This window comes from Cottoperca gobio, chromosome 3, assembly GCF_900634415.1.
Source record: "Cottoperca gobio chromosome 3, fCotGob3.1, whole genome shotgun sequence".
Lineage (NCBI taxonomy): Eukaryota > Metazoa > Chordata > Actinopteri > Perciformes > Bovichtidae > Cottoperca > Cottoperca gobio.
The window spans coordinates 15302285-15325894 of record NC_041357.1 but is presented as its reverse complement, the minus strand read 5'-3'; the positions used below and the strand labels follow the sequence as shown (position 1 = coordinate 15325894).

General features: G+C 38.1%; 1 protein-coding gene across 3 annotated transcripts in view; it reads right to left on the bottom strand.

Annotated features, from left to right (window-relative positions):
- Positions 1–23610, bottom strand: part of LOC115004518 (protein diaphanous homolog 3-like) — a 167192-nt gene that overhangs the window by 133444 nt on the left and 10138 nt on the right. For all 3 annotated transcript variants that reach the window (XM_029426166.1, XM_029426180.1, XM_029426174.1), the window contains exons 4-7: positions 18264–18394; positions 4636–4710; positions 4399–4468; positions 624–760 (exon numbers count right to left, since the gene is read on the bottom strand). In XM_029426166.1, coding sequence (XP_029282026.1) covers positions 624–760; positions 4399–4468; positions 4636–4710; positions 18264–18394 — 413 coding nt within the window. The remainder of the gene's footprint in view (positions 1–623; positions 761–4398; positions 4469–4635; positions 4711–18263; positions 18395–23610) is intronic.

Below are 23610 nucleotides of genomic sequence, written 5' to 3'. Positions count from 1 at the left end.
ATCCAATGTTCCTTTATTGTCAATTTGACACGAGCGGATGGTCTTTTTCGGGGAAATTCATCACTTTCATGATAGAACACGACTGAAGAATTGAGTAGGATTGTGGTGACAATTAAAATATATAATGAATTCAATAATTAATCAAATCTAATTTAATTCAACTGGACATTTGATTATATCTTATACTTGAACATGCATAATGTATTAATTACCTTAATTACTCTTAAAATATCTCCCATAATAGCCATTATGCTGTAGTAACTTTCAATATCTCTCAACCTATTTCCTCCACAAACATTTTCTTCATTTTTTTTTTTTTTTTTTTTACCAGACACGACTCTTGCAATATATTGTTAATATACAATATAGTGGCACCACTGTTGTGATGCGTTCTTTTGACAGCTCTAAGACAATGTAGCAGTTCAGACTTTTGCCAATTATTGGCCGTTTTATGCTTTACTCTTGACATTTAATTTGAATTGATAATAAATGATATAGGGCCGTTATCAGCTCCAAACTAAGAGAGTATTGCTTTTGCAAAATCAAAAAATATTGACTTTGAAGATTACAAAAGCTGTAAGACATGGATATTTTTCGACAGCATGAATGAAGCCAGGCCATACGTGTTCTCTTCGCCCACAATGCAGATGGCTGACAGCAGCTTTACCACGTCAGTCATCATGGCAGACTGGGTGGGATCGATGCCTCTTGCCAATAACGCAAGACTTTTCTCTTCTCCCAGGATTCGATCCAGGCCATACTGCAGTAAACAAAAAAGACCAAACATGATTACCCCGATATGCTGCGATTCTGCACATTTACAACAACAAGAACACAGCGTCCTGTGAAACAGTAAAACCAAATCTTATTATCTCAAGTACACAAGATTCATTCACGTTTAATAAATGTACCTGCGCTCCAAATTATGTTTGAATGATCAAATGTCTGACCAACTTGAGACTCAAGGTTAACAGTGATTTTAGTTTCATCTGGAATGCAATGAACTTGGCTACCAAAAAACATGATTAAATGACAAGGTCATTATCTAACCGATTTGGAATAATTCTGCTTTTCTAGTTTTACCGTATGTTGTATACTAAAGCCAACAAACAGAAAACATAATCTTGTAAGGACACCATCATTACAAATACCAATATTGTTTGAGTAATTGTCAATATAATAGCATTATGTGATAACATCATTGTACGATGAGAAACTGTTCCAGCAACATTCAAATCTGCAATTACTGCTGAACAATGAGAAATCAGGTTCATTTATAATTTGTGTAGAGAAAATCAATTCACCGATGGCTGATTGTGTTAGAAAATAAAATGTTCAGGACAAATAAATCATTACATTTAATTCAGTCTTTGTATAGCAATGAAAGGTGCCTTTTTTTCAAAACAATTACAAAGTCATTTTGTAGACCTGGTAGTAACACCACACAATACTGAGCACTCAATTTATATTTTCTGTTTCCTGCTTGATGTGGGCTTTATACGTTTGAAGAGACATTCAGCTAACCATCTTGTGTCTTTTCTTGTGCTAATAGATCAATTGTTAGCTTACTTTGTAAGAAATATTAGTTTGGCGAATTGTCTGTTATGTCTGTGATGGTATATTTCCCTACCTTTAGCGTTGCATCACACATGAACTGATATACAATTGATGTCTTTACAAAACACACTTCATGACAAGAGAACAGTAATTAAACGCTGTACTTTATCAGAAAAAGGCAGTGGTTGCTGAATTACCAGAAACCAAAAATGATTTATTCTGTCAATGCTGCTAAGAGCAGTTGATTCTACAGGTTTGTCATATATATATATATATATATATATATATATATATATATATATATATATATATATATATATATATATATATATATATATATATATATATAAATAAATATAAATAAATATATATATATATATATATAAATATATATATATATATATATATATATATATATATATTTATATATATATATATATATATATATATATATATATATATATATATATATATATATATATTTATATATTTATATTTATATATATATATATATATATATATATATATATATATATATATATTTATATATATTTATATATATATAAATTGTATTTTTATTTTCAGTATTTGACTCTTTGGAAAACCTTGCAGATCTTTTTATGTCTTAAATACATTTGTTTAAATATACAATACAGTATAAAGTACATAACAGTGTAAATACTGACAAAGATTTAAGTCAGAACCAACAAAGTAATGAAAATTGGCTGAGCGCTAAATACTTCATGCATTTATAGTAACTATGCAGTTTAGCAAACACATCTAATCTATATTGGGGAAATGAGTTTCCTTGAGTTGTTGCTGAAGTTATTTAAAGGGCAGTTTCACAGTGTGATAACTTTTAGTATTACTTTATTATGCCATTGGTGACAAACAATAGATAATATGCAATTGTGTGACTTGACGCGGGAAGGCAGAAGAGAAAAAGGCTGCACTGACAGCTGGCAGAGAACACCTGTCTTCCTGGCATTGTGCGTACATCCCATCCCAAGATGCTTCTCTAGCCAGGGAAAGGTCTAGGCTGACAGAGGGGCCTACGGGTAAATGCTGGCGTCTGGCGCCTGTTGAGATGCAGGATTACATGAGACCTTACAGCACACTTTGTGCCAGAGTGCCTGTATATCTGTCTCCACTGGGTTTTAGCTCCATGTGGCAAGATGTATTGTTTTCTCTATAGCTACTGTGGACTAACAGCACACAAGGAGGAAAAGCTGAAGCATTGTGAACTAAGCTACTTCAACAGAACATATTTTTATGCGCAAGGGCTTAGGCCTGGGCGATAATTCATTATTATTGTCTATTGACCTTAAGTGGAATCATTGTATCCCAATAGGAAAACGTTGTTTTATAGTTTCTGTCATTATGTTGCTTTACTTAAGCAAATTGCATAAACAAACCGGAACTAAATAATAATTAGTTATGAAAGTTTGGGGGAAACAAAAGCTTCCTTATTCCTGATGCGTTGTACTTTCAGGTGCTTTAAGGAGCAGGCTACAAATGACATCTTACCACACATAATGACATGACTTAAAGTAGGTCGGTGAGAGATGTATAATCAGTCAGATTCAGTACATTTTTGGTTTATTGCCCTGCCCTCCTTTGTATGTCTTTTCAAAAAGCATTGTGTTACTTCTATAGGCATTTATTTTGACACAACGACCATCTGTGTCCCTTTACGTCCACTGTCCACACTCTGCTATGGCCCATTAAGACCAAATAGTACAAAAGCGCTACTGTAACTAAACTAAACTCAGCAACTAAACCTATCTCTAAAACTCTATTTTGCATGATCCTGTGGCATTTCCAATGCATCTGAGGAAATGTGAAGATGAGGCACATTAGACTAGATTTAAAATGACTGCTTAGTGTGAGATGCAATATTCACACGCAACCAAACAAGTGACTGAGACATAAACACACTGTTCTGTGATTGATTGTTATTAATTAATACTGCAGTACATTACCACATTGAAACAACGTACCGATAAAGTTGTGTTTCCTCAATCATTCGCTCAATGGCCTCTCTTCCCCTCCTTTACACTCTCTTAGTCTCACACTCTCTCGGTTAAGCACTAATTCCAGAGTGGGCACTTTTTGCAGGCCAGAAACCTTAGATCAGTGTCATCAGGACTGCATCAGGACATTGGTAAAACTCCCCTCAATTGGCTCCATATTGTAGTGATGCTGTTCTTCTCCTCCACTGATTATAAACCCTTTATAATCCCAGGTGTCTAATTTGGTAATTGCATGACAACACCAGATGTCGATGAGATTAAAATGTCCCTTGGAAATCACACTGAACTCCAAATACAAGACATTATTTCAGATAGATTTTTTCCTGAAGGGTAAAAAGGACAAAACGAACATATTCATTTGAGGATATACGTCCCTATAAGATTAACATGGGAAAAGTACAATTCTGACTTATTGCACCACAGCTGCAACTTTAATGAGTCTATGAAAGTTCATCAAACTGTAAACTCTCCCAATTAAAGTTAACGTGGGCTATTATGCCCACAGACAAACAATTCCTAAGACTATAAACGATGAATCAGAAAATTATGTTTTTTTACTGAAATCAGACAATACAGTACTGCTGACTCAGTTTTTAATTAAAAAACAATATATATACACAACGCTAACAAAATTTAAAATGAAAAACATTTCTCCTTATACTTGTTGTCTTGAAAGCAAATACTCGTAAAGAATGACAACCCTAGTGTAAGGGGAATACAAACATGTAAGGTTACTTACGGTGCAACCAAAATAAAGAAACATTATTTATTGGGTTTACTCAGACAAAAAAAAATATATTGTCATTACCTTATTGTTCATGAAGGCTTTGAGACACTGGACAACTTTATGTTGATTCTTTTTGTCAAGTTTCTCTTGCCTAGGGACACAAGAGAGTAATGAGGAGCAGTAGGTCTCTAAACTGTTTGCAAGGTGTTTCAAAATGAGCGAACATTGTCATATACAGATGAAGGAGTCTGGATAAACAATTATAGTGAGACAGGTAAGAGCTTGTACAATAATATGCAAGTGAATGCATGAACTTACTGTTTCTTGAACAACAACCTTTCCAAAATGTCCAGCAGCAGTCCAAGACCCTCGTGCCCAAAGCTCTGCACCCAGCTGAAATAACAATCATGAAATCAATATCACAACAGTGCAAGACTGACAACTGACAACAACACTCATACTCATCAGCCACTGCGGAAAGCTTTAAGACAGAAAGACACGTGTAGAATGCAGTACTTTGTGCTAAGGACAACGGCAGCAGTAGAAAATATAGGATTGCAAGCCTGATAAGAAAATGTGCACTAAAATATTGTAGACAGAGGGGAAACAACAAATGGAAAGCACATCCAGACACTTATTATCTCACACAAGACTGACTCTCAAATTGATGTATTAAGAATAATCTGTCCACAAAACAGACAATACATGTAAATCAAATATCTCATATCCACTGTCTTTAGTACAGAGATATAAAAATGCTTATATAAACAAAATATGTGTTAAAAGGCCTTGATACACTGGCATTGATCTTCTGAGAACAAAAACAACAAATGGCAACAAGAAGAGTAAGGAGATTGAAGGAAAGAAAATCAAACTAATGAAGTAACTATTCTACAATAGTGCTGGTCAAAATATTTGACATTAACAATAGCTTGGTTAGAGATGCAGAGACAAAAACAATGTTATCTTAATATGGTAAATGGACTGCATTTATAGAGCACTTTTCCAATCTTTGCGATCACTCAAAGCACTTAACACCACATGTCAGCATTCACACAGAGTCAGTGGCTACCATACAAGGTGCACATCAGCTCGTCAGTAGAGATAACCATTCACACAGACACACCGCTGGCAATCGGGAGCAATTTGGGGTTCAGTATCTTGCCCAAGGACACTTTGACATGCTGACTGCAGGGGATCGAACAACCAACCCTCCGACCAGTGGACGACCATGCTACCTCCTGAGCCACAGCCGACCAGAATATATATATAATATATAATATAGTGCTTATTAAGTCAACAGGGCTGTTTTCCTTAATAACTATTAATTACGATAATTGGGCTTTTTTTGTATCTACCATTTAGATTCCAGAAGATAAAATAGTGACCTTATACTTTTTCAAAGAGAATCGATACCTTTGGATATAGAGTACAGAAATCACAAAAAACCCACTATAACAGTTTGTGTTATATTTCTTATGCTTCTTCCTGAACACTTGAGGCAGGTTGGTTGTTAGGAGGTTGCAATGAACTCTGGCCTGGGATAATACGATCTTTCTGGATCCACATAGTGTGAGAACTTTTAGAATGACGCAGAAAACTCGGCATTCCGTTACATAAACCAAATATTGCTTCCCACTTCCCGATAACAATGATTGCTAAACTTGTACTTAAAAGGTGCAATTGATAACATTGATGACATTCAGCCACGAGATGACGCACTCCCCCCTTCCATTGAGTTCACGTCAAAACATGGTTGTTGCCATTTCAATGCACGACCTGCATATTTCATGGGCAGTGTGGGTGCAGAACCTTAGCTTTAGCTTACTCGTCAACGAGAAAAGCAGCGCCTCAGCGTAGCTTTTTAGCCTTTGAAACTCCTTCAGCTGACTCAAACGAGCAAAAGCAGAACCAAAGTTCACCCTGGTCTTGCTCCTCTCGTTGATACTGAGAACTTGGGATTGGTACCAGAATGAAGTTGGGTGCACATCTTTAAAATAAGCCATTCTTTAATGTTTTCCACAGTAACTGGCAACTACTAAGACTCCTGATTGCAGACGACAGAGATACCACATGAAACTAACGCTGGTATACTATTGGCTGACAAGCCTTATTAGCAACGCCACTGGCGACAACCACACGTGAGATGTGTTACACAGAGCTAAACAGAACGTTAATTTCAAGACAAGACACTTTTTTTTTAAATAATTAATTAACAATCATTGTATATTATATATGAAAAGCAACACTTTCATTCTGCACCTTTGTGAAAGCTTTGAGGAGTATTCTTTTTTATATGTGTCTACTTAAAAATGTTATGAATATAAACCTTTAAAGCAGATGAAGGAGCAAGGTGAGGTGTATAGCATGACAGAATTTTGAAACGTTTGCTTGTTGTTGACAAATCAAATGCGGAAGATCCAAAGTTTTCACAGCAGTCACAGTAGGGAATGGCAGAAAGAGAAGTGACAACTTTAAAAGAACAAACAAGTGGTAACTCTGATTTAAACAAGGAGCACAAATAGCAACATATACTACGTTGTGAGTTCAGGTGAAAATCTTTAGGGTATGCAAAAAAACTGAGACAAAGACAGCATGAGTAAGATTGTGAGCGACTGCACCTCCCTCCTGATTGAAACTTAAATTACATTTCTAAACATTAGCATTCAGTGTTTGTACTGTTCTAATCAACAAGCCGCATGCCTCCCAGCATGAAATCTACAGAAATTCTCAAGGTGACAACATAAAATGGGAAGCTGTTATCTGAATGTAATTTCTTGAAAAGTAAGTATGGGGTTGTAGGTAGATGTGTGTTGATGCGTTTATTCATCTGTTACATTGTTGTGTCAGAGGGTAGATGCATCATTTTTAGGACTTTATCCAAATAAGAATGATTTGATTAGAATCAAATTTGTCTGCTCAATATGAGGATCTGACTATTCTTTTTGTTCTTCTCTGTGGCGGTGCGCCACGACCAGCTCTATGTAAGCTTGGAAAGGCCCAGAGTGAAGAGGGCTGGTGGCACCGGCCTTGAGGCCCTCTGCTCCGGGGAGGACTGTCCTCGGTGTTTCAGGGTTTGCGGAGGTGTTGGCAACCCACCCGAGCGGTCCTAAAAACACAGACCTCGTCTCATTTACCATGCTTTTTGGGTTAAAAAACCTTGAAGAACTTCAAGTCGACCGAGGCATCACCGACGGATGATTTGGCTCATCCCCTGATGTATAGGTTTTTTTTTTTTTGTTCACACCTTGATTACACACAGGCAACATGTGATTTCCATCTAACATTTGCCACCCAATTTATTTCTTTTTAAAGCAGCATGAGGTGTGTTTGATTTGAGTGAGTAAACTTGCTTTGAAAAAAAAAAAAAAAAAGAAATGGATCACTGAAGCTAGACGGCACTGCGGCATGTAATTTAAACTTAAGTAAGCTGACTTTGGTGCTTTAACTTTAGCTATTCAAGATCATTTGCAATGCTACCTCCCCACCATTTAGGAGTTTCTTCAGCTCTGCTCTGAGCAAATGAGCAGAGCCTTATCATCTGCTCTAAACGCAAACCTAAACATCCCACAGAGGCAGACTGTATTTGCACAATCTGCTTTTTCATTCAAAGCCATCAAGCATTGGAATATGCTTCAAGCTGATCTTAAAACGTGCACAGACTCTCACTCTTTTGCCCATGTTGCAAAAAAATGGATACTCTTGTTTTGTCAACATTAATTTGACCGTTATTCAAGTTTTTCTTTTACTGGAATTCATTGAAATGTTATAGTTGTACTGATAAATGTGCTGGTATTTCTATGTCGATACGCATTTTGATCGGTCTGTATAACTGTCAGTGTGATAGAGACTATGTAATGTTTTTAGGGTCTTTTGATTGTTATGCGTGTCCCTGCCTTGGGACTGAAGATAGAAATGAGCTAATAGCTAAATCTGGCATAAATTATCTTTTTATGCATGGCCCTTGTTTAATAAAGACTAATAATGATGGATGAAATGATTTAAACAGTCAAAACAATGTTACAAAGTGCTTAAGTCTAAAATGTCTTAGCTGTACTGGGCTTTGCTTCCAAACTATAACCTGTGAGTTTAGATGTAGGACTGTGCAGGCCATTAATAATAGCTAACTAGTGGTGGGAAATGTGCTGATTTTGATGTATTCGAGCCTCCATGTTCTGAAAAGCATTGGGTTATTATAAGAAATAGGGAAGTGGTGTAAGCCTCTGCATTATCAAGGTGTATGGAAATGTGTGTGACTTTAATAAGGGAAGCTGACAAAAACTATCACTGCCATTCTGATGAAGACAGGGAAGGCTGCTGCCAAGGTAGTCAAGTAATGAGGCTCTCGTGTTTAAGAAAAATATCAATTTAGTCTACACTTCTCACTAGGCCAAGGCCCAGGCCATTCTGGTTATAGAGTACGCTAGGCAGGGGTCTTGACATGAGCTTCATTGAAATGCATAACTCGGTGGCAACTGCATGCTAGTTTTTCATCATCAGTAGCTGAGGCAGAGAGCAAAGGAAAATAATCAGTTGATATATAGCAGGAATTATTGCACAGGAAACCAACAAGCCCTTACTGTCAGGGTCTGCTGCAACAAATTTGAAAGACATCTGCCTTGAAACACCCAAGTGCAAAGTAGAAGGGGAGATAGGGGTGATATGAGTTGGCGTTCAAAGGCTTCTTGTAAAAGGGCCTGGCAAATTTAGACTCTCTCAGAGCCCACAAACGGACAATATAATAGCTGTCCACAGCTGGAGAAAAGTCTCATCTTCAAGAGCAAGAACAAGAACAATCAGGCTATGGCAATAATGTATCTAATGTGTCATAGTTGAAGGTGAGGAAGAGCAGGCAGATAAAGATAGGCAGACAATGTACAATTCTACTGATCTTGTGCATTGTGTTAACTCACACAAGAAAGTTTAATTGACCTTTATGCAGGGCCAGAACCTGCTACTTTTATGCTCACACTGTACAGATGAATTGACTGGCTGCGAAGTGGGAGCTCACACTCCACGTCGGTTTCGTCCGATGACAATACCGATAAAAGTTATTCTAACAAGATGGCTACTAAAAAGAGAGAGTCTATTGAAAGAGAAAGGCAGCTTTACTTTGTGCAATTCTATTATGAATGAAAAGTAATACAAAAAGGAAACTATTAAGCCACAGATGTCTAGAATATGGAGATAATATGGTCCTTCTGTACTGCAGCAAATTTCAGTTTTATATCACAGCAGTCTCAAGACTGCAGCCACAAGATGTAAAGTACTGGACAATATTAAAATAGTGGAACTGTTGATGGCAGTCATGAGGGAAATTGGGCCAAGGAACTGCTCATGATGCCAGATCAGTGATCACGCAGACAAAATGATTGGGCATTGTGCACACCTCCACTTTCAAATGACAAACATTCTGGAAGGAATTCGGCACAATTCCAAAAGTAGTTGGGGGCGACCAATTCCGGGCTAAATCAGGCCAAATGTGTACAGCGTTTGTCTGGCTTAAAGCCACCAATAGAGCCACTCATGCCAATTTGGGCTCATGTGTTTAATAATGTGACCCATCAGCTACCTGTTTACTTAGTTCCTCATTACTGGGTTTATTATTGTACTGCTTGTATCATCTGACACCAAGTTAAAAAGGCTGTATGAATAAGGCTGCAAATTTCATAGAAGAGTAGTTCATAAAATAGTAAAATAGTAGTATCCACGTTGATAATATCAATAAAAATGTTTTACAAAAATAACTTTCAAAGATGAATAAGTAGTTAAGATTCATATATTGACCTGTTTCTTTATCCTTGTGCAGCTAAGTGGTTTGTATTTGACATGCCGTCTGTCTCGACTCTAAAGTAATTAGTATTTTAAATTCTGTTTGCTAATCTAGCATGCATTGGCAGCCCTTGGGTTTCATTAGTTCCTAACATCTGGCACCCCTCCCACATCCCAAATGAGAAACTTTAATCACATTCTCTGCCTGAATGTCCTCAGTGTTTGGAGCGATGTCGTGTAAAAATGATCTGAAAACACTTTGCTTGGTTGTTCTTTAAAAGGAGAAACTGCAGCACCGATTTCTATCTGACTGCTACCTGTTAATATTGTTAGTCATTAGTCATCCTACAGATAGGACACAAACACGTACAGTATCATAGTGCTGCATGGCCTGGGTCCCTTCAATGTTTACATAAATCACAGAAGAGATCTACACATTTTCCCTTCAGAGCCGCAGCAAAGGTCTATTTTCTCGACCAGCAGTGTTCACATTTCACAAATAAATGACCCTATTGGTGCAAATTAGCTAACCATGGCACATTTGTATTAATATATAATTCCGTTTGTGTTTTAAATCTCAGTGTTGATTAAAGTGAACCGTCCCAAGTAAATATAGTCCATTTGCTAAATAAATATAAAAAAATACAAATTATTGTTTCTATTTTTTGCCTTAACTTGTTGTGTTAATTGTTGCCAGTCAAGTAATAATAAAAAAAAATGTATGTACTGTAAACTGGCTTACATCAACCTGTATATCTGTGTTGATCTCATCCACACTTGAAGATGAGATGGCCAGTCTTCCAAAAGGTGGATAAGAGACTGTTTTTTGTTATTCAAAACAATGCAAGAAACGGTAATTAATAATGCTCACTCTGGGATCGGAGGCATGCTGTAATCACACCTCACCATCAACAGATGCAAAAGAAGCACAGCAGTATTCGACTGAGGGCTATCATCTCAGAAAGACACCAAGAAACAGAGCGGGGGGAAGAGCATTAAAAAAATAAGAAAAACAAATTCATCATCCCATTCCCTGGGAAACAAAAACAGTCATAAATCAAAGAGAAAAATGGGGCACCTTATCTGGCTAACTTCACAGCTAAGGTATAGCTTGACTTCTAACAGAGTCTCAGGAGAATGCGTCTGAGATTCCTAAGCAGTACAGCACAATGTTGCACTCCGCTAAAGCGATTATGAGCCAGAAATAAAAAATTAACTTTAAAATGTTGTCCCAAGTATAGCAAGTTAGATGACTATAGGAGGGCTCTCCAGGGACAGAGAGGAGAAGGAGACAGAAGTCACAGCAATGTGGAACATTTAAAAAGAAAACAAAAGGTCATTTTATTCTGTGAGGACTCATTGATGCCACTCGAGCAGACTGCCACCGAAAACAACAACAATGCTTGTAAAAACTAAGCAACAAGTTTAAAAAATGTCTCCAATGTTAAGAAGAAATGTTCTCTTTGTTTATATAAAGATTTTGCATAGTGCATGAGTTTTTTAAATGATCTTAACATTTTAATATAGCTATAAATCTTTGCCAAATCACGAGAATGTTCATCAAAGCAGATACTAGGGCTGCAACAAATTTGTTTTTTTCAATTAGCGAGAAGAATTTACATTATTGTTTGTTTACATTTTTTTTTTTTTACTTTACAATAATAATAATAATCCACACGGTACCTTTGGATGTTAGGCCTATACCATGAACACATTTATCAGACAATCAAAAAGATTTCACACCACATGAAAATTATTTTGGGAAATTAAAAGACCCTGCTCAGCCCTACAATCTTGTCAAAGGCTGCTTATATGTAACTGATGACATGAATACGATAGTTATAATTTAAATACAGCATACATAGCCTACCACTTTAACATGAATAGGATATAAAACATTTCTGTATTCATTTGACTTCATGTTTATTACTGAAGTTGTAGTTTGCAGTGGTATTGCACAGGATTATATTGAAAAGTGTTTATAATATTATTCCCTCCCGTTTGTAAGTATGGGTAGGCCAAACATTAGAAACACCTCTCAATATAATGCAGTCCAGTTCAACACCACTGCAAACTACTTTACAACAATAATAAACATATTGTGAAATGAATACCTGTCATTATCTTAGTAACGGTAGAATGTGTAGCTGAGCTGTTGTATAGGATGGTATGTGTCCTAATCAAACGGGACCAATGAGTGTATGGATCCCGTATTTAGAAAAAAAAAGAAAGGCATTTGTGTGTATATTTTGTATTTGGCAATACTTGACTGAGACAACACTTGACAATACTATCAGTATGATCAGTTTAAGGAATTGTGAATATGTGTGTGGCATTGTGGTAGGTGTATGAGAGGCATGAAAAGCATCCAAGCTTTATTAAAAACATTGGTGTAAGGAAGAGGAATGCTGAACTGTACCCTACTTTGTAGCTAAATTGAAATGAAATAAATAAACCCATGGCCTTAAACCTGAAGGTCAGTTTTAATATAAAATCAAAAACCAATTTCCACTTGTTTGTCAGATCCATTTATCAAAACCATTTAATACAATTACATCTTGTAGCCTTTCTGGTCCTGTGGGCAGTACTGTGGCCTCTTTTCACAAAAAGGGAACGAGAACTAGAATAGCTGAGTTGAGTAAGGTATACAGGGGTCAGAGGCAAGCACCACAGAACACAGAGCTGCAGGAATTACCAAATTACCTCCAAGTCTCTTAGTCTGCCTGGTCAGCCAGAATGAACATGATGAGGGAGCACATAAATCTGTCAGCCTATACTAGCAGAATGAGCACCTGATATTGAATGGAGACATTGAGTGATGTTGATGTTGGCTAAAACAATGCCAAGAAAGTGACAGTGATCAGAATCCAAAAGCTGTGGCAGACAAAATACCTTTACTGCCAAATCAATCCCACAACTCAGGATTGTAATGGTGTGATTAGATAGTAAGGGGTTACCGCTGTCAGCCTACTGTTTCTAGCCAAGACAGATTTATGGTCAAGCCAGACTATGTCATTATGTATGAGCCTGACTGTCCATTTTATTCGTGGTGATTTAATTAAAAGTCTGTGCCTACAGGCCACATTTTTCAGGTGAGGGTTCCACAAACGGCAGTGTGTGTGCATAGACTGTTGCCATTTACTTTACAGTTTTATGCAAGCCCATGTAGTCAGCTCTAATTTCCACTATTTATTACTAGTGCAGTGCCCGCTCAAAACGTCCCTGTTTGGAACAGAGCTGTTTGATTGGCCTCCAGTATTGCTGCTTACAGCTTTCTCTAGAACCGCTCATCCAAACAAATTCATATTTTACACCGCGCTCCCATGGGTTCTGAGCAATACACCCGCAGTGTTTCCCACAAGATTTTGTAAGACTATGGTAAATGGACCTATAGCCTTCTAGGGGGGTCCAGGGCATGCTCCCCTGGAAGTAAAATGCATAACTTTGGTGCACTTTGAGAACAAAATGAAGAGGTTAGATCTATGAAAAACCTTGTGCTCTTGTTAACCATGTCTGGTAAAGAATTTTATCACACGCACACTCAGACATTTACCCACTTTCTGCAGAGAATTTTGCACAGATTACTCTGTTATTCATTGTACATAGTGTTCTTTATATGCCGAAACTGAGGACAGTCCATCTCTGTTGACAGTAGTGCTGTTCCTGCCCGGAGGACAAGAACACTAAATCCATGGTCCTAGGACGCATCGAGGTCCGGGCATGGCTATGTGCTATAAAGCTCAATGGCTGAGCAGTGAACCGCACCGGTGACTGCCCGCCAGCCCACCCGTTCAGTGTAAAAATATTTTCTGTTCATTATGAAACTGTGGCGAGTAAAATTAGATCATGGCAGGCCGCCACACTAATAAATATGTTTTGTAGATCTCGGTTCTTCAGCATGCTGTTTGGTATTGTACCAGTTAATAGGGGTGGCCTCTCAATAAAAACTACACGGTGTGTAGATAACACACTACTAATAAATATAATCTGTAGATCTCAAGAGCCGCACGCAACACTGCAACTCCTTAAATCCTTAGCAATCCATTGTTTAGTTGATCAACTGAACGGTTGTTGAGAAAAACGAAGGACAAACCTACATATACAGACTGAGACTCTTTTCCTTATAGTTAGGATACAGGTACAGAGCAAAATAGAGAGAAATATGCCAATGAATGCATTTTCAGCTTCATATTTATATTGATCATTGCAATCTATTGAGGATTTTTGTTTTTCATATTCTTTTTAGTTCAAGTACCTCGGGGTCTTGTGAGGGGACGATGGAGCGAGAGATTGGCCGGAGAATCGAAGCAGCGGGGGCGGTATTGCATTCACTTTACCGAACCCAGGTCTCTGTAAAGAAATTATACATCTCCTCACTGGCCTGGGAATGCCTCGGGATCCCCCAGTCGGAGCTGCCGCATGTGGCCCGGAGAAGGTAAGTTTGGGGTTCCCCGCGACCCGACCCCAGATAAGCGGTGGACGATGGATATTCCTTTTTGTCATATTTATGACATATTTATGACATATTTTTATGACAGATCCAGTCATAGCTTATCACTAATAAAGTACCTTATAGTACATAACTTAATATGGTTACTAATATAATTTGAATCGAACCAATGTTTATCAAAAAAGATAACCGACATAATTTTTACTATTAACAAAATTAACACGTTTGCCTAATTCAGGCTCTGAAGCACATCTGTCCTTGGCTAATGTCATTGTTTCTAATCAAAAACAAATTGATGCGTCTGTTCTTTTACTTCTATATCTTTGTGTCGTCACTCATGCACTACGGTATAAATATTTGGGAGCGAGCAACAGTGGGCGGGAGTGACATTTAACATGTGAATTCAAAAAGATAGTAGGAAGTAGGAATGGGTCATGAGAAGGCATCGACCTGGTAAAAATCAATGAAATGAGAGGTTCAAGCTGTGACTATATAACATATAAATAAACTAATTTTATTCGCTGATAGATGATAGATGATGATAGTGGTTATTGGCAAAGGGAAAGGGAGGGTAGTCATTACAATCAAAACAAATGGCTTGAGGGATAGATTCAAGTGCTAAAATATGATGTGCAAATAAAGATTTAACCAACATGAAACGAATCAGTTGAATATATACAAACAGTCTGCCTGTGTGAAAAAGTGCCCAGTGACGCATACTTGCTCTGGAACGGTGCTCGATAATCTCATGAAGCATGGGATGCAACGCTATTCTCTATTGTTGTATTTTGAGGGTGTTTTTGAGAGTGGACAATCAGTTACATTTCTCCTTGTGTGTGTGAGTAAACAAAAACTTCATATGAAAAAGGTTACTGACCAGGGGTGTAGCCTCAAAGTCATTTCAAAAGCACTTCATACCAAACAGAAAAGATCAGGTATAAAACAAAAGGTGAGAGTCTATAGGATGGTGCAAAACCATAGTTATCCTCATACAATATCCCTTTGATAAAATGGATGACAATACGGTTAGACAAAAAAATAAACATTCATTTAATTAATCCCTGACATTAATTAATCAGTAAGACATTTACAGAGTACAATGTGTCGAACCCTGAGAATTCCCTTGTGATGCCTTAAGTAACATAAAGGAGTGGGCAGCAATAATGCTGGTAAAATTAGTAATAAACAAATAATTAAACAAAAATGTTATTTAGTGAACACTGAAATGTGTCAACAGAACTTTAAAAAGTCAGGTAAGGACTAACTGTCTTTTGAAATACAAAATTTGGGCATCTCTCCCTCGTATTTATCATTAACCTAATGCCTACTTCACACTACAAGACGTTAGCCGTGAATTGCTGCTCCACGACAGTTTTAGAGCTCCCGACAAAAAGCCCCAACCAGAAGTCAATCGCCGTCAGCTCGGCGCTCAAAAATCAGCGTTTAAGCGCCGTCTGTGAACTGTTTAAAGACACATCTTAGACATCTAGCATGCTAAATATCCGGACCTGTTGGGGAATCTACGGAGGATCTACAGCCAATGAGAGCCGAGGGGAAATCTGGCAGAGGGGTCACCTGTAACCTACCTGTGTATGTTATGTGAAACGGGCTGTAAATGTAGCTAGTAAGCACATGTGGAAACTAGCTATAGAAAACATCAACAAGCATGAAGCAATAGTGTGAATATCTGAACCTGTTGGATGAAAAAACTGTCAGGGAGCTACAGACAATGACACGGGTTGAGGGGTGACCTGGGGGAGGGGTTGGCTGTTATCATCGGGGATACCTTCGTGAAAGATCTTGTGTGCGACCCCTATCGCCGTCATAGTTTGAAAACCACAACTTCAAGACTCCTGATTACAAGACAGCAAGTTGTGTAGTGTAAGAAGCACAGCGATCTGACACATTTGAAAGTTGTGTGGTGTTAATTTGGCTAAATGGAACATGAACAGAAGAAAGCTTTCCCTGTTTGAACCCCCAAAACAACAATCCACACAATTTTTTTTTTCAGCGAGCTTCTTATCAATCTGCTTTTAAATCTACAGCAGAGACGCTTTCTTTTCTTTTGCAGTTTGGAAGAAACTGTTAGATTTAGTGCTGAAGGTCGGTTTGCTTGTGGCTTCTGCTTTCTCAGCGTATGCATCCACTGATTTCTCAAGGGCACAAATGTATCCATCCTCTCCCTCTTCTTTTTCAAATCATCCAGGTCTGTGAATGCATTTCTCTTCAGGTCAACAGCTTGCTGCTCTTTCTTTCTCTTCTTTTCATCCAGGTGGCAACAATACCTCTGTGTGGCTCCTGCAGCTGAAAGTAACAGCTTGTTGGTGATTTATACCGTAGTTATGCCCCCAACAGATCTGACATGGTCAACAATGAGCCTCTGAACCACCAGAGATTCTTCTTTCTGATTCTCCACAAACAATTCTTAGTTGATGGAAGATCCCCTCTTAACACTGGCCTGTCCATGTGATAGAATCTTCAGCACATTCCAAACTCTGGAAAATGATCGTGTTGTCCCTATTGTCTCATAAAGCAGAGTTGATCTGGTTTTAAAATTCCCTGATGTTGTCACAAAACTTCTTAAACTATCTGGAGATATCATCACACATGGTTAGCCTTCATAAGTATGTGCAAAGTTCTTTTCGTTTGGGGTATGCCTAGCAACTTCTCAAGAAGTGGGATCACGAATATCTGACAGACCGTCATGATCTTTTGGGAGACTTGAGTTGGTTCAGGGTGGCAGAGGGGGTCTTGACGTTAGTATCCAGGGTAAGCAAGCCAATGACAGGGGTGAAAGCTGATTCGCTGCATTGATCCTTTGACATGGTTAGCTAGCACTGCTGCTCCCATGTTTGAAATATCAAATGTTTTTTTCCACACTGTTAACATGGTGCATTTTCCAGGTCAGAAACGATGTTTCCTCACAAAGAGCACAGTCGTAGCGTTACTCGAATGATCTGCTCTCACAATAAATGGCGCACTCTCCTTAAAGGATCAGCACAAACAATTAGAAAAAGTCAACCACTATGCTGCCACGCGTGTGCGGCGCTGGCAGAATGAGAAGGTCAGTGAGACGACGTCAACCCTTCAGCTGGTGAACCGAAATCGGTCACAAGAGTGGTTAAACCTTTCAAAACTGGACGCAGTTAACAATTGCTGCAATATTTGTAATTCGTAATGCAAAGCTAGCAACATGTCACATGCTCCCTCTGAGACACACTGGTGTGCGTGTCACGCTATGCCCTAGTGACGGACTGATTTTAGGTGGCGTGTAAAATGTTCTTAATAAATTTAGAAGGTTGGACTTATTTTTTAGAACTAAAATTACATTTTTGTTATTACAGAGGAGGCAAAGTACAGAAAAAGGTTCCTTTGGGTAGTGGTATCAAATTCCAGTGACCAGTTCCGGTATCGGTTCAAATGTGAACAGTACCCAACCCTACTGAGGTTGACCGTACGTGGGTTGCAGCTCTTTTCCCTGTGATACTAAACACTTATTTAAAGTCTTGTTTTAAGTAATATGAAATTTCTATTTATTTTGATGAAGAAATACAATTCTATGGGAAGAATCAGATGTATACAAATATCTAATAAGACATGGCATATGATGGTAAGCCCATCAAAATGTCTTCATATTGTGTAATTATTAACAAAAAGATTTGCAGAAGAGACAATAGTTAGGACACTTGAACTAACGAGAGCAAGCAAGCAACTTGTTCTGTACCTGACAGGGTTGCTGGTAAGGGATACCCTCAATGAGTCGAGACAGGCAAAAAGACGTTCGTCCATCACCCCCGACTTCAGCTCTCCCAGGAACTCCTGGGGAGATATCTGATGACTGCTTCTCAAGCTACCCTGGAAGAAAGAGGAGGAAGAAGAAATCTCTTTAGAGTAGCCATGGAAAAAGTGATCAAAACAACATGAGTCTGAATAGTCAGTACATTGACAGAAAGACCCTGAGTTGACAGTTTAACAGTAATTCGCAAAAGCACAAATGTGCAAAAGCACCCAAGGATTTCTTTCCAGGACTGTGCACTGGTCTCTTTATAACCCTGAAAATCAATTTAAGTCTAGCCTACTTCATTCTAATAATCCCTGTCAGATGAATGTGTATATAGTTTCTCTTCATTGGAGATGCAGCATTCATGTTTTAAGAAAATGGCAGTAAAAAGAGCAAATACCTTTGCCAGCACTATGTATTGGTTAGAAAGGTTCAGAAAAAAATGCTTTCCTTTACCATCCCAAACAGTGTATCTGTCATGTCATTTTTCCAGTTTGAATCTTTTATATTTATTAATAAAACCAGTTTGAATAAGATCAAAATATGGAGCAGCATAGGTGCAAGAAGACATCTCTTATATGTTCTTATTATACATATATAAAAATTAAATCAATAAATGAAATGATAATGAAAAAAATAATTAGCATAGATCAATAAGAGTTTATTTAAGGTTCAAATACATATGGTATCACTAGCACAAGGAGAAACCCTTCACTTATTATATAATTACATGCAAATCAGCCTCTCCACAAGCCATACAAATAGATGCTTATGTCTACTACTGTTGCTTTACCATTAAATAGCATATGGAGGTATATTAACTGTTTCTCAAACACAATTCTTATGAATTAATAATAGCTCAAGTATACCGCAATAGTGCAGGTATACGCTAACAACAAAACATGACACCATCACGGTGTGTCAACTATACATTATCATGGGTATTAGTCCACCTCTGGAGAGGCTTTTCGACAGTCAGTAGAATCTGGCCAGTAGTTTAAGGGTAATAAACTGCCAACCACTGAAAAAAAGCATCTGGTCAATACACAGACTCTCAACTACTGTGCCCTTACTATGGGTGTGGTGTTGATGGGTGTGACATTATTATTTCACTGACAGTAAGTAAGTTAGACCAATGACAGCCATAAACAACAAGCAAAAACTGTGGCCAACCGTATCTTTCTCATAATTTGGAAATACATTTGACTAAATGTTCCTAAATTCATGTACATGTATATAACCACGTAGTTTTATCACAGCCAAACATTCATTAACACTATTTTGTTCATATCTCTGTATCAGTAAAACATTTCCTTAATTGTATATAGATCTTTTTTTCTATTGTTCATTTGTACTTGCATGACTTAAAGGTCACCCAATCTCCATGTACCTATAAGAGAGGGCCTTTGTTAAAAATGTTAAAACTGTTTAATAAAATTCATCTGACCATAGATTAAAAAAAACAAAAAAGAAATGTGTGTAATAACAATCTATATGCATCTTGCCAAACTTCCATACCTGCACAGAAGAAAAAAATGTTGTCTGGGAAGACAGTAGCAAGACTAGACCAATCTATGACATTCTTCTCAATATATAATACATATAAAATTCTCACTCAAAACTTGTATCTAGAATCATTAAAGAATGTGTTATAATGATCATAAGCACCGCCTTACCATTAAAAAGAAATTGAGAGAGCCAAATCTACATGTGCATGTTGAAAACATAATTTTGGCTTTGGCTCCAAGTCTCTTGTGATAATAATTGGGGACTGAATTGCTTGATATCCAATTTGAATCTCTGGCGGGAAAGAAAGTAAATAGGACTTCACCATCGGTTTACCCCAATGAGGCTCTGCATCACTACCACGAGACATATTATAAATGCACCCTCCTCCCAACCAGGTAGTATCTCCTATGAATCTAGCACTGCTCAGCGACAACGCCACCCCCCAGTGTCATCATCATGGCTAAAATGTGCCCTTTTTGCTCCGCTCCCTTGATAGCTCTCGATGGCAACTCCTTCTCACTATCATCAGTCTTGGCTGACTCTTGCCCTGTATGCCCCTTGCTGTCATGTAAGTAACTGCAACAACAGCGGTAATTTAACCAATTCCACCCACTACCTGCCTGCACACCACATCACAATACACTAAGTGTCAGTCTCCCTCTTTTCTGGTCCAGTGATATAGACTGTGTCGACTGTATTCATACAGTAATTATGAATAAAATTAGCAAACTGATGTTCAATGCAATGGATTGTGCTCCACGCAGGGAGGAACAGGCACATTCGCCCAAATCTTTACAAGCCAGTCTCTCTCTCTCTCCCTCCCCCTCTGTGTGTGTGTGTGTGTGTGTGTGTGAGAGAGAGAGAGAGAGAGAGAGAGAGAGAGTGAGTGAGAGTGAGAGTGAGAGTGAGAGTGAGAGTGAGAGTGAGAGAGAGAGAGAGAGAGAGAGAGAGAGAGAGAGAGAGAGAGAGAGAGAGAGAGAGAAACAGCTTTGAACAGCTACTGCCTACAAGAATCATGGTAATGGCGCATCCCATCTCAGCCACCCTTCCCATCGGGTCCCTCCTCTCCCCATTACGGACAGGGAAACTGGAGCAAGGTCGCAAGGTCGCAATGCCTCAATCCCTTTGTCTCAATGAGCACTCACTCTCAGAGCCCTTACTCTTCAGTTCTGAGGCCCCCCCCCTCCTCTCAGATATATCAGACACCGAAGAGAGGATAGAGATAATGACTCACAATGATAACAGACATCCCATCTGCGACAAGCAACAAAGGTTTTGGCTCCCTGCCGTAGCAAAATCCAACAATTCCTAAATATCATACTGTGCCGGCAATTAACAGAAACAGCACCCCTCCTGTAGGAGTTCAATGCCACTATCTCTGGTCCTTCCAAACTATTCTGCCGCATACCAACCATTAAAAAATAGCCTTAACTGGTGAGCTTCAACCCTTTGTGAATTCATGTCATCTAAAAATGTAATTTTCAAATCAAGACCACATAAAATACTATTGTCACCATGAGCAGATGTTTTTCAGAAAAAAGTTAACAACTATTACATACAATATTATGCTCATTCAGGTTCTCTGTCTTCATACTGTCTGTCTGAATATACCTGCCTTCACCCTCTTTCTGAAAAGCTCAACTTTAGTGCCCGTTTCTTAAGCCCACCTCCAGAAAAAGCCCAGATGGCCAATTATGCAGCTATGCAATATGTTTCTGTTAATATAAAGAGAAGTTCTATGGTGGAATTTAAAAACAAAAAAAAAGGCTCATTAGGTAACATTTCATTTGTTTGTTAAAATACTCATTGTCCAACATGCTCGGTTTACACTTTATAATGTATATTTACCTACTTTGGAATTTGTTTATCTTTCAATGATCAACTCCTTCAACAATCAATCACTTTAATTAAGGGCTAAGCCACAATTGGAATTTGGGAACCAGTGGACCGCAATTTATGCTTGATCAATGTTGAACTTGAGACAGTAAGCCCCTGTCTCATGTTTTCTAATGCTAGTTGATTAAAAGTCTCTGAGGCTTGCTAGCAATCAAAAAGTCAGAGGTGAACTGAGCTCCACAGTGCAGCTGGTTCAAAAAAGAGAATTTGGAAGGTACCCACTTGATTTGGCAAAATTAGACTGCTGAAGCCTTGTATCATATGTCTCATATGGCTGAACTTTAGAATGCAATTTCTGCACAGATCGAGGACTGCCGGTTTTGATCCACATCTACTCAGTTGAAACTTCATTAGGAAGGAATCTCTTCACAGCTGTACAGGAGTACAATTACAGCAACCAATTACTATTTTAATGTATGTATATGGGCATGTGAATATTGTGAAACACACAGTAGATTTGAACTGCAGATTTGTTATCGATAATTCGCCCCTCTCCTCAGTTGTAGTGATATGGTGTACAGCAGGGGTCACTAACAGGCGGACCGCGGTCCGAGTCCTGACCCAGACGCCGAGCTATACGGACCCGGACTTATAATCAATAAATTATTAAGAGGTTTTAAATTTTAACCGGCGCAGCTTCACTCCGCTGTGTTTCGCAAAGGGCGGGACTTCGCACCCGAGACGCACACACCTACAGTAAGACAGAGCAGAGACATTTCTGAAAATTCTTTCCAGGTGTTTAAAAAAAGGCAACACTTAGTAAAACACCATTTAATTCACAGCAGTGCAACTGCAGACAACTCAACACAGTGGGGTCTCCAAGAAGTAGAATAATTTAGGTTATTTCAAGACAACTACTGCTACACAACACACTGGAAAAGGTCAGTAATTATTTTGTGTAACAAAATAAATGGCACTTGTTTCTCGACAAGGCAATCTACGAAAATTGTCTGCAAGATATAGCAAACTTGTGCTAATACAGTACAAAGTATAGTAGAGATGGACAGATAATATGGAAGCTTGTTTCACTCCTGTGAATGTCACTGTTTCAGTACACTGAGTCAGACCTTGTAGCAAATGGACGAGATGATTCATTCAGTTTGACAGTTTTTAAAGTTTTGCAGCTAAACTTTGTGAAGAGAGGAGAATAATTAAGAAATATAGCTATTTAAACTAGAAACACATAATCATAAGTATGAGAACATTTCCACCATATACCAAGTAATGTGATGAAAGTAATATGAGCATTTAAATCAATATCATTCTCCAATAACATGATTCATGTGTTACATATTATTACATAAGTATAAGGCATGAAGTTAGAAATGCCAATAAGGTATATTCATATTTGGTGTCAGCAAACATATTTAATCTCTAGGCTTATTACTTGAACAACATCTACATGTATTTATGATTTAATAATAGCATGCAGTCTTCTTGGACTTTTATTTCACACATATGAGACCAAAACAATTAAAGTCAGCGAGGTGTGGTAGTGCTTTGGCCTCAGTCTTGAAGGGCTGATATAAGTTTTACAAGCTACCAGTTATTATGCTCGCTGCGTTTGAAACCCCAAAGCCCTGAATCATATTTCGGGGCAAATAGAAAGAAAGCCCCAAAGCTTCAAAAGGCTTCACCCGGCCATTATAATAGCATAACCTTGAGTGTATTATTGCTTAAGGACCTGGTATTAGTCTGAGAGGGCAAATTATTTCATGAGAGCCTGGCCAGCCTCATAAAATAATGGTCATAATTTGATTTCTTGAGAGTGATTTAAGAATTAAAAGCAGAATTACATCCAACCTGCTGAGTATCTTACACGTACAGTCACAATATTATATGAGAAAGATACCGTATGTCAACATGCTTATTTTCACAACTTCCC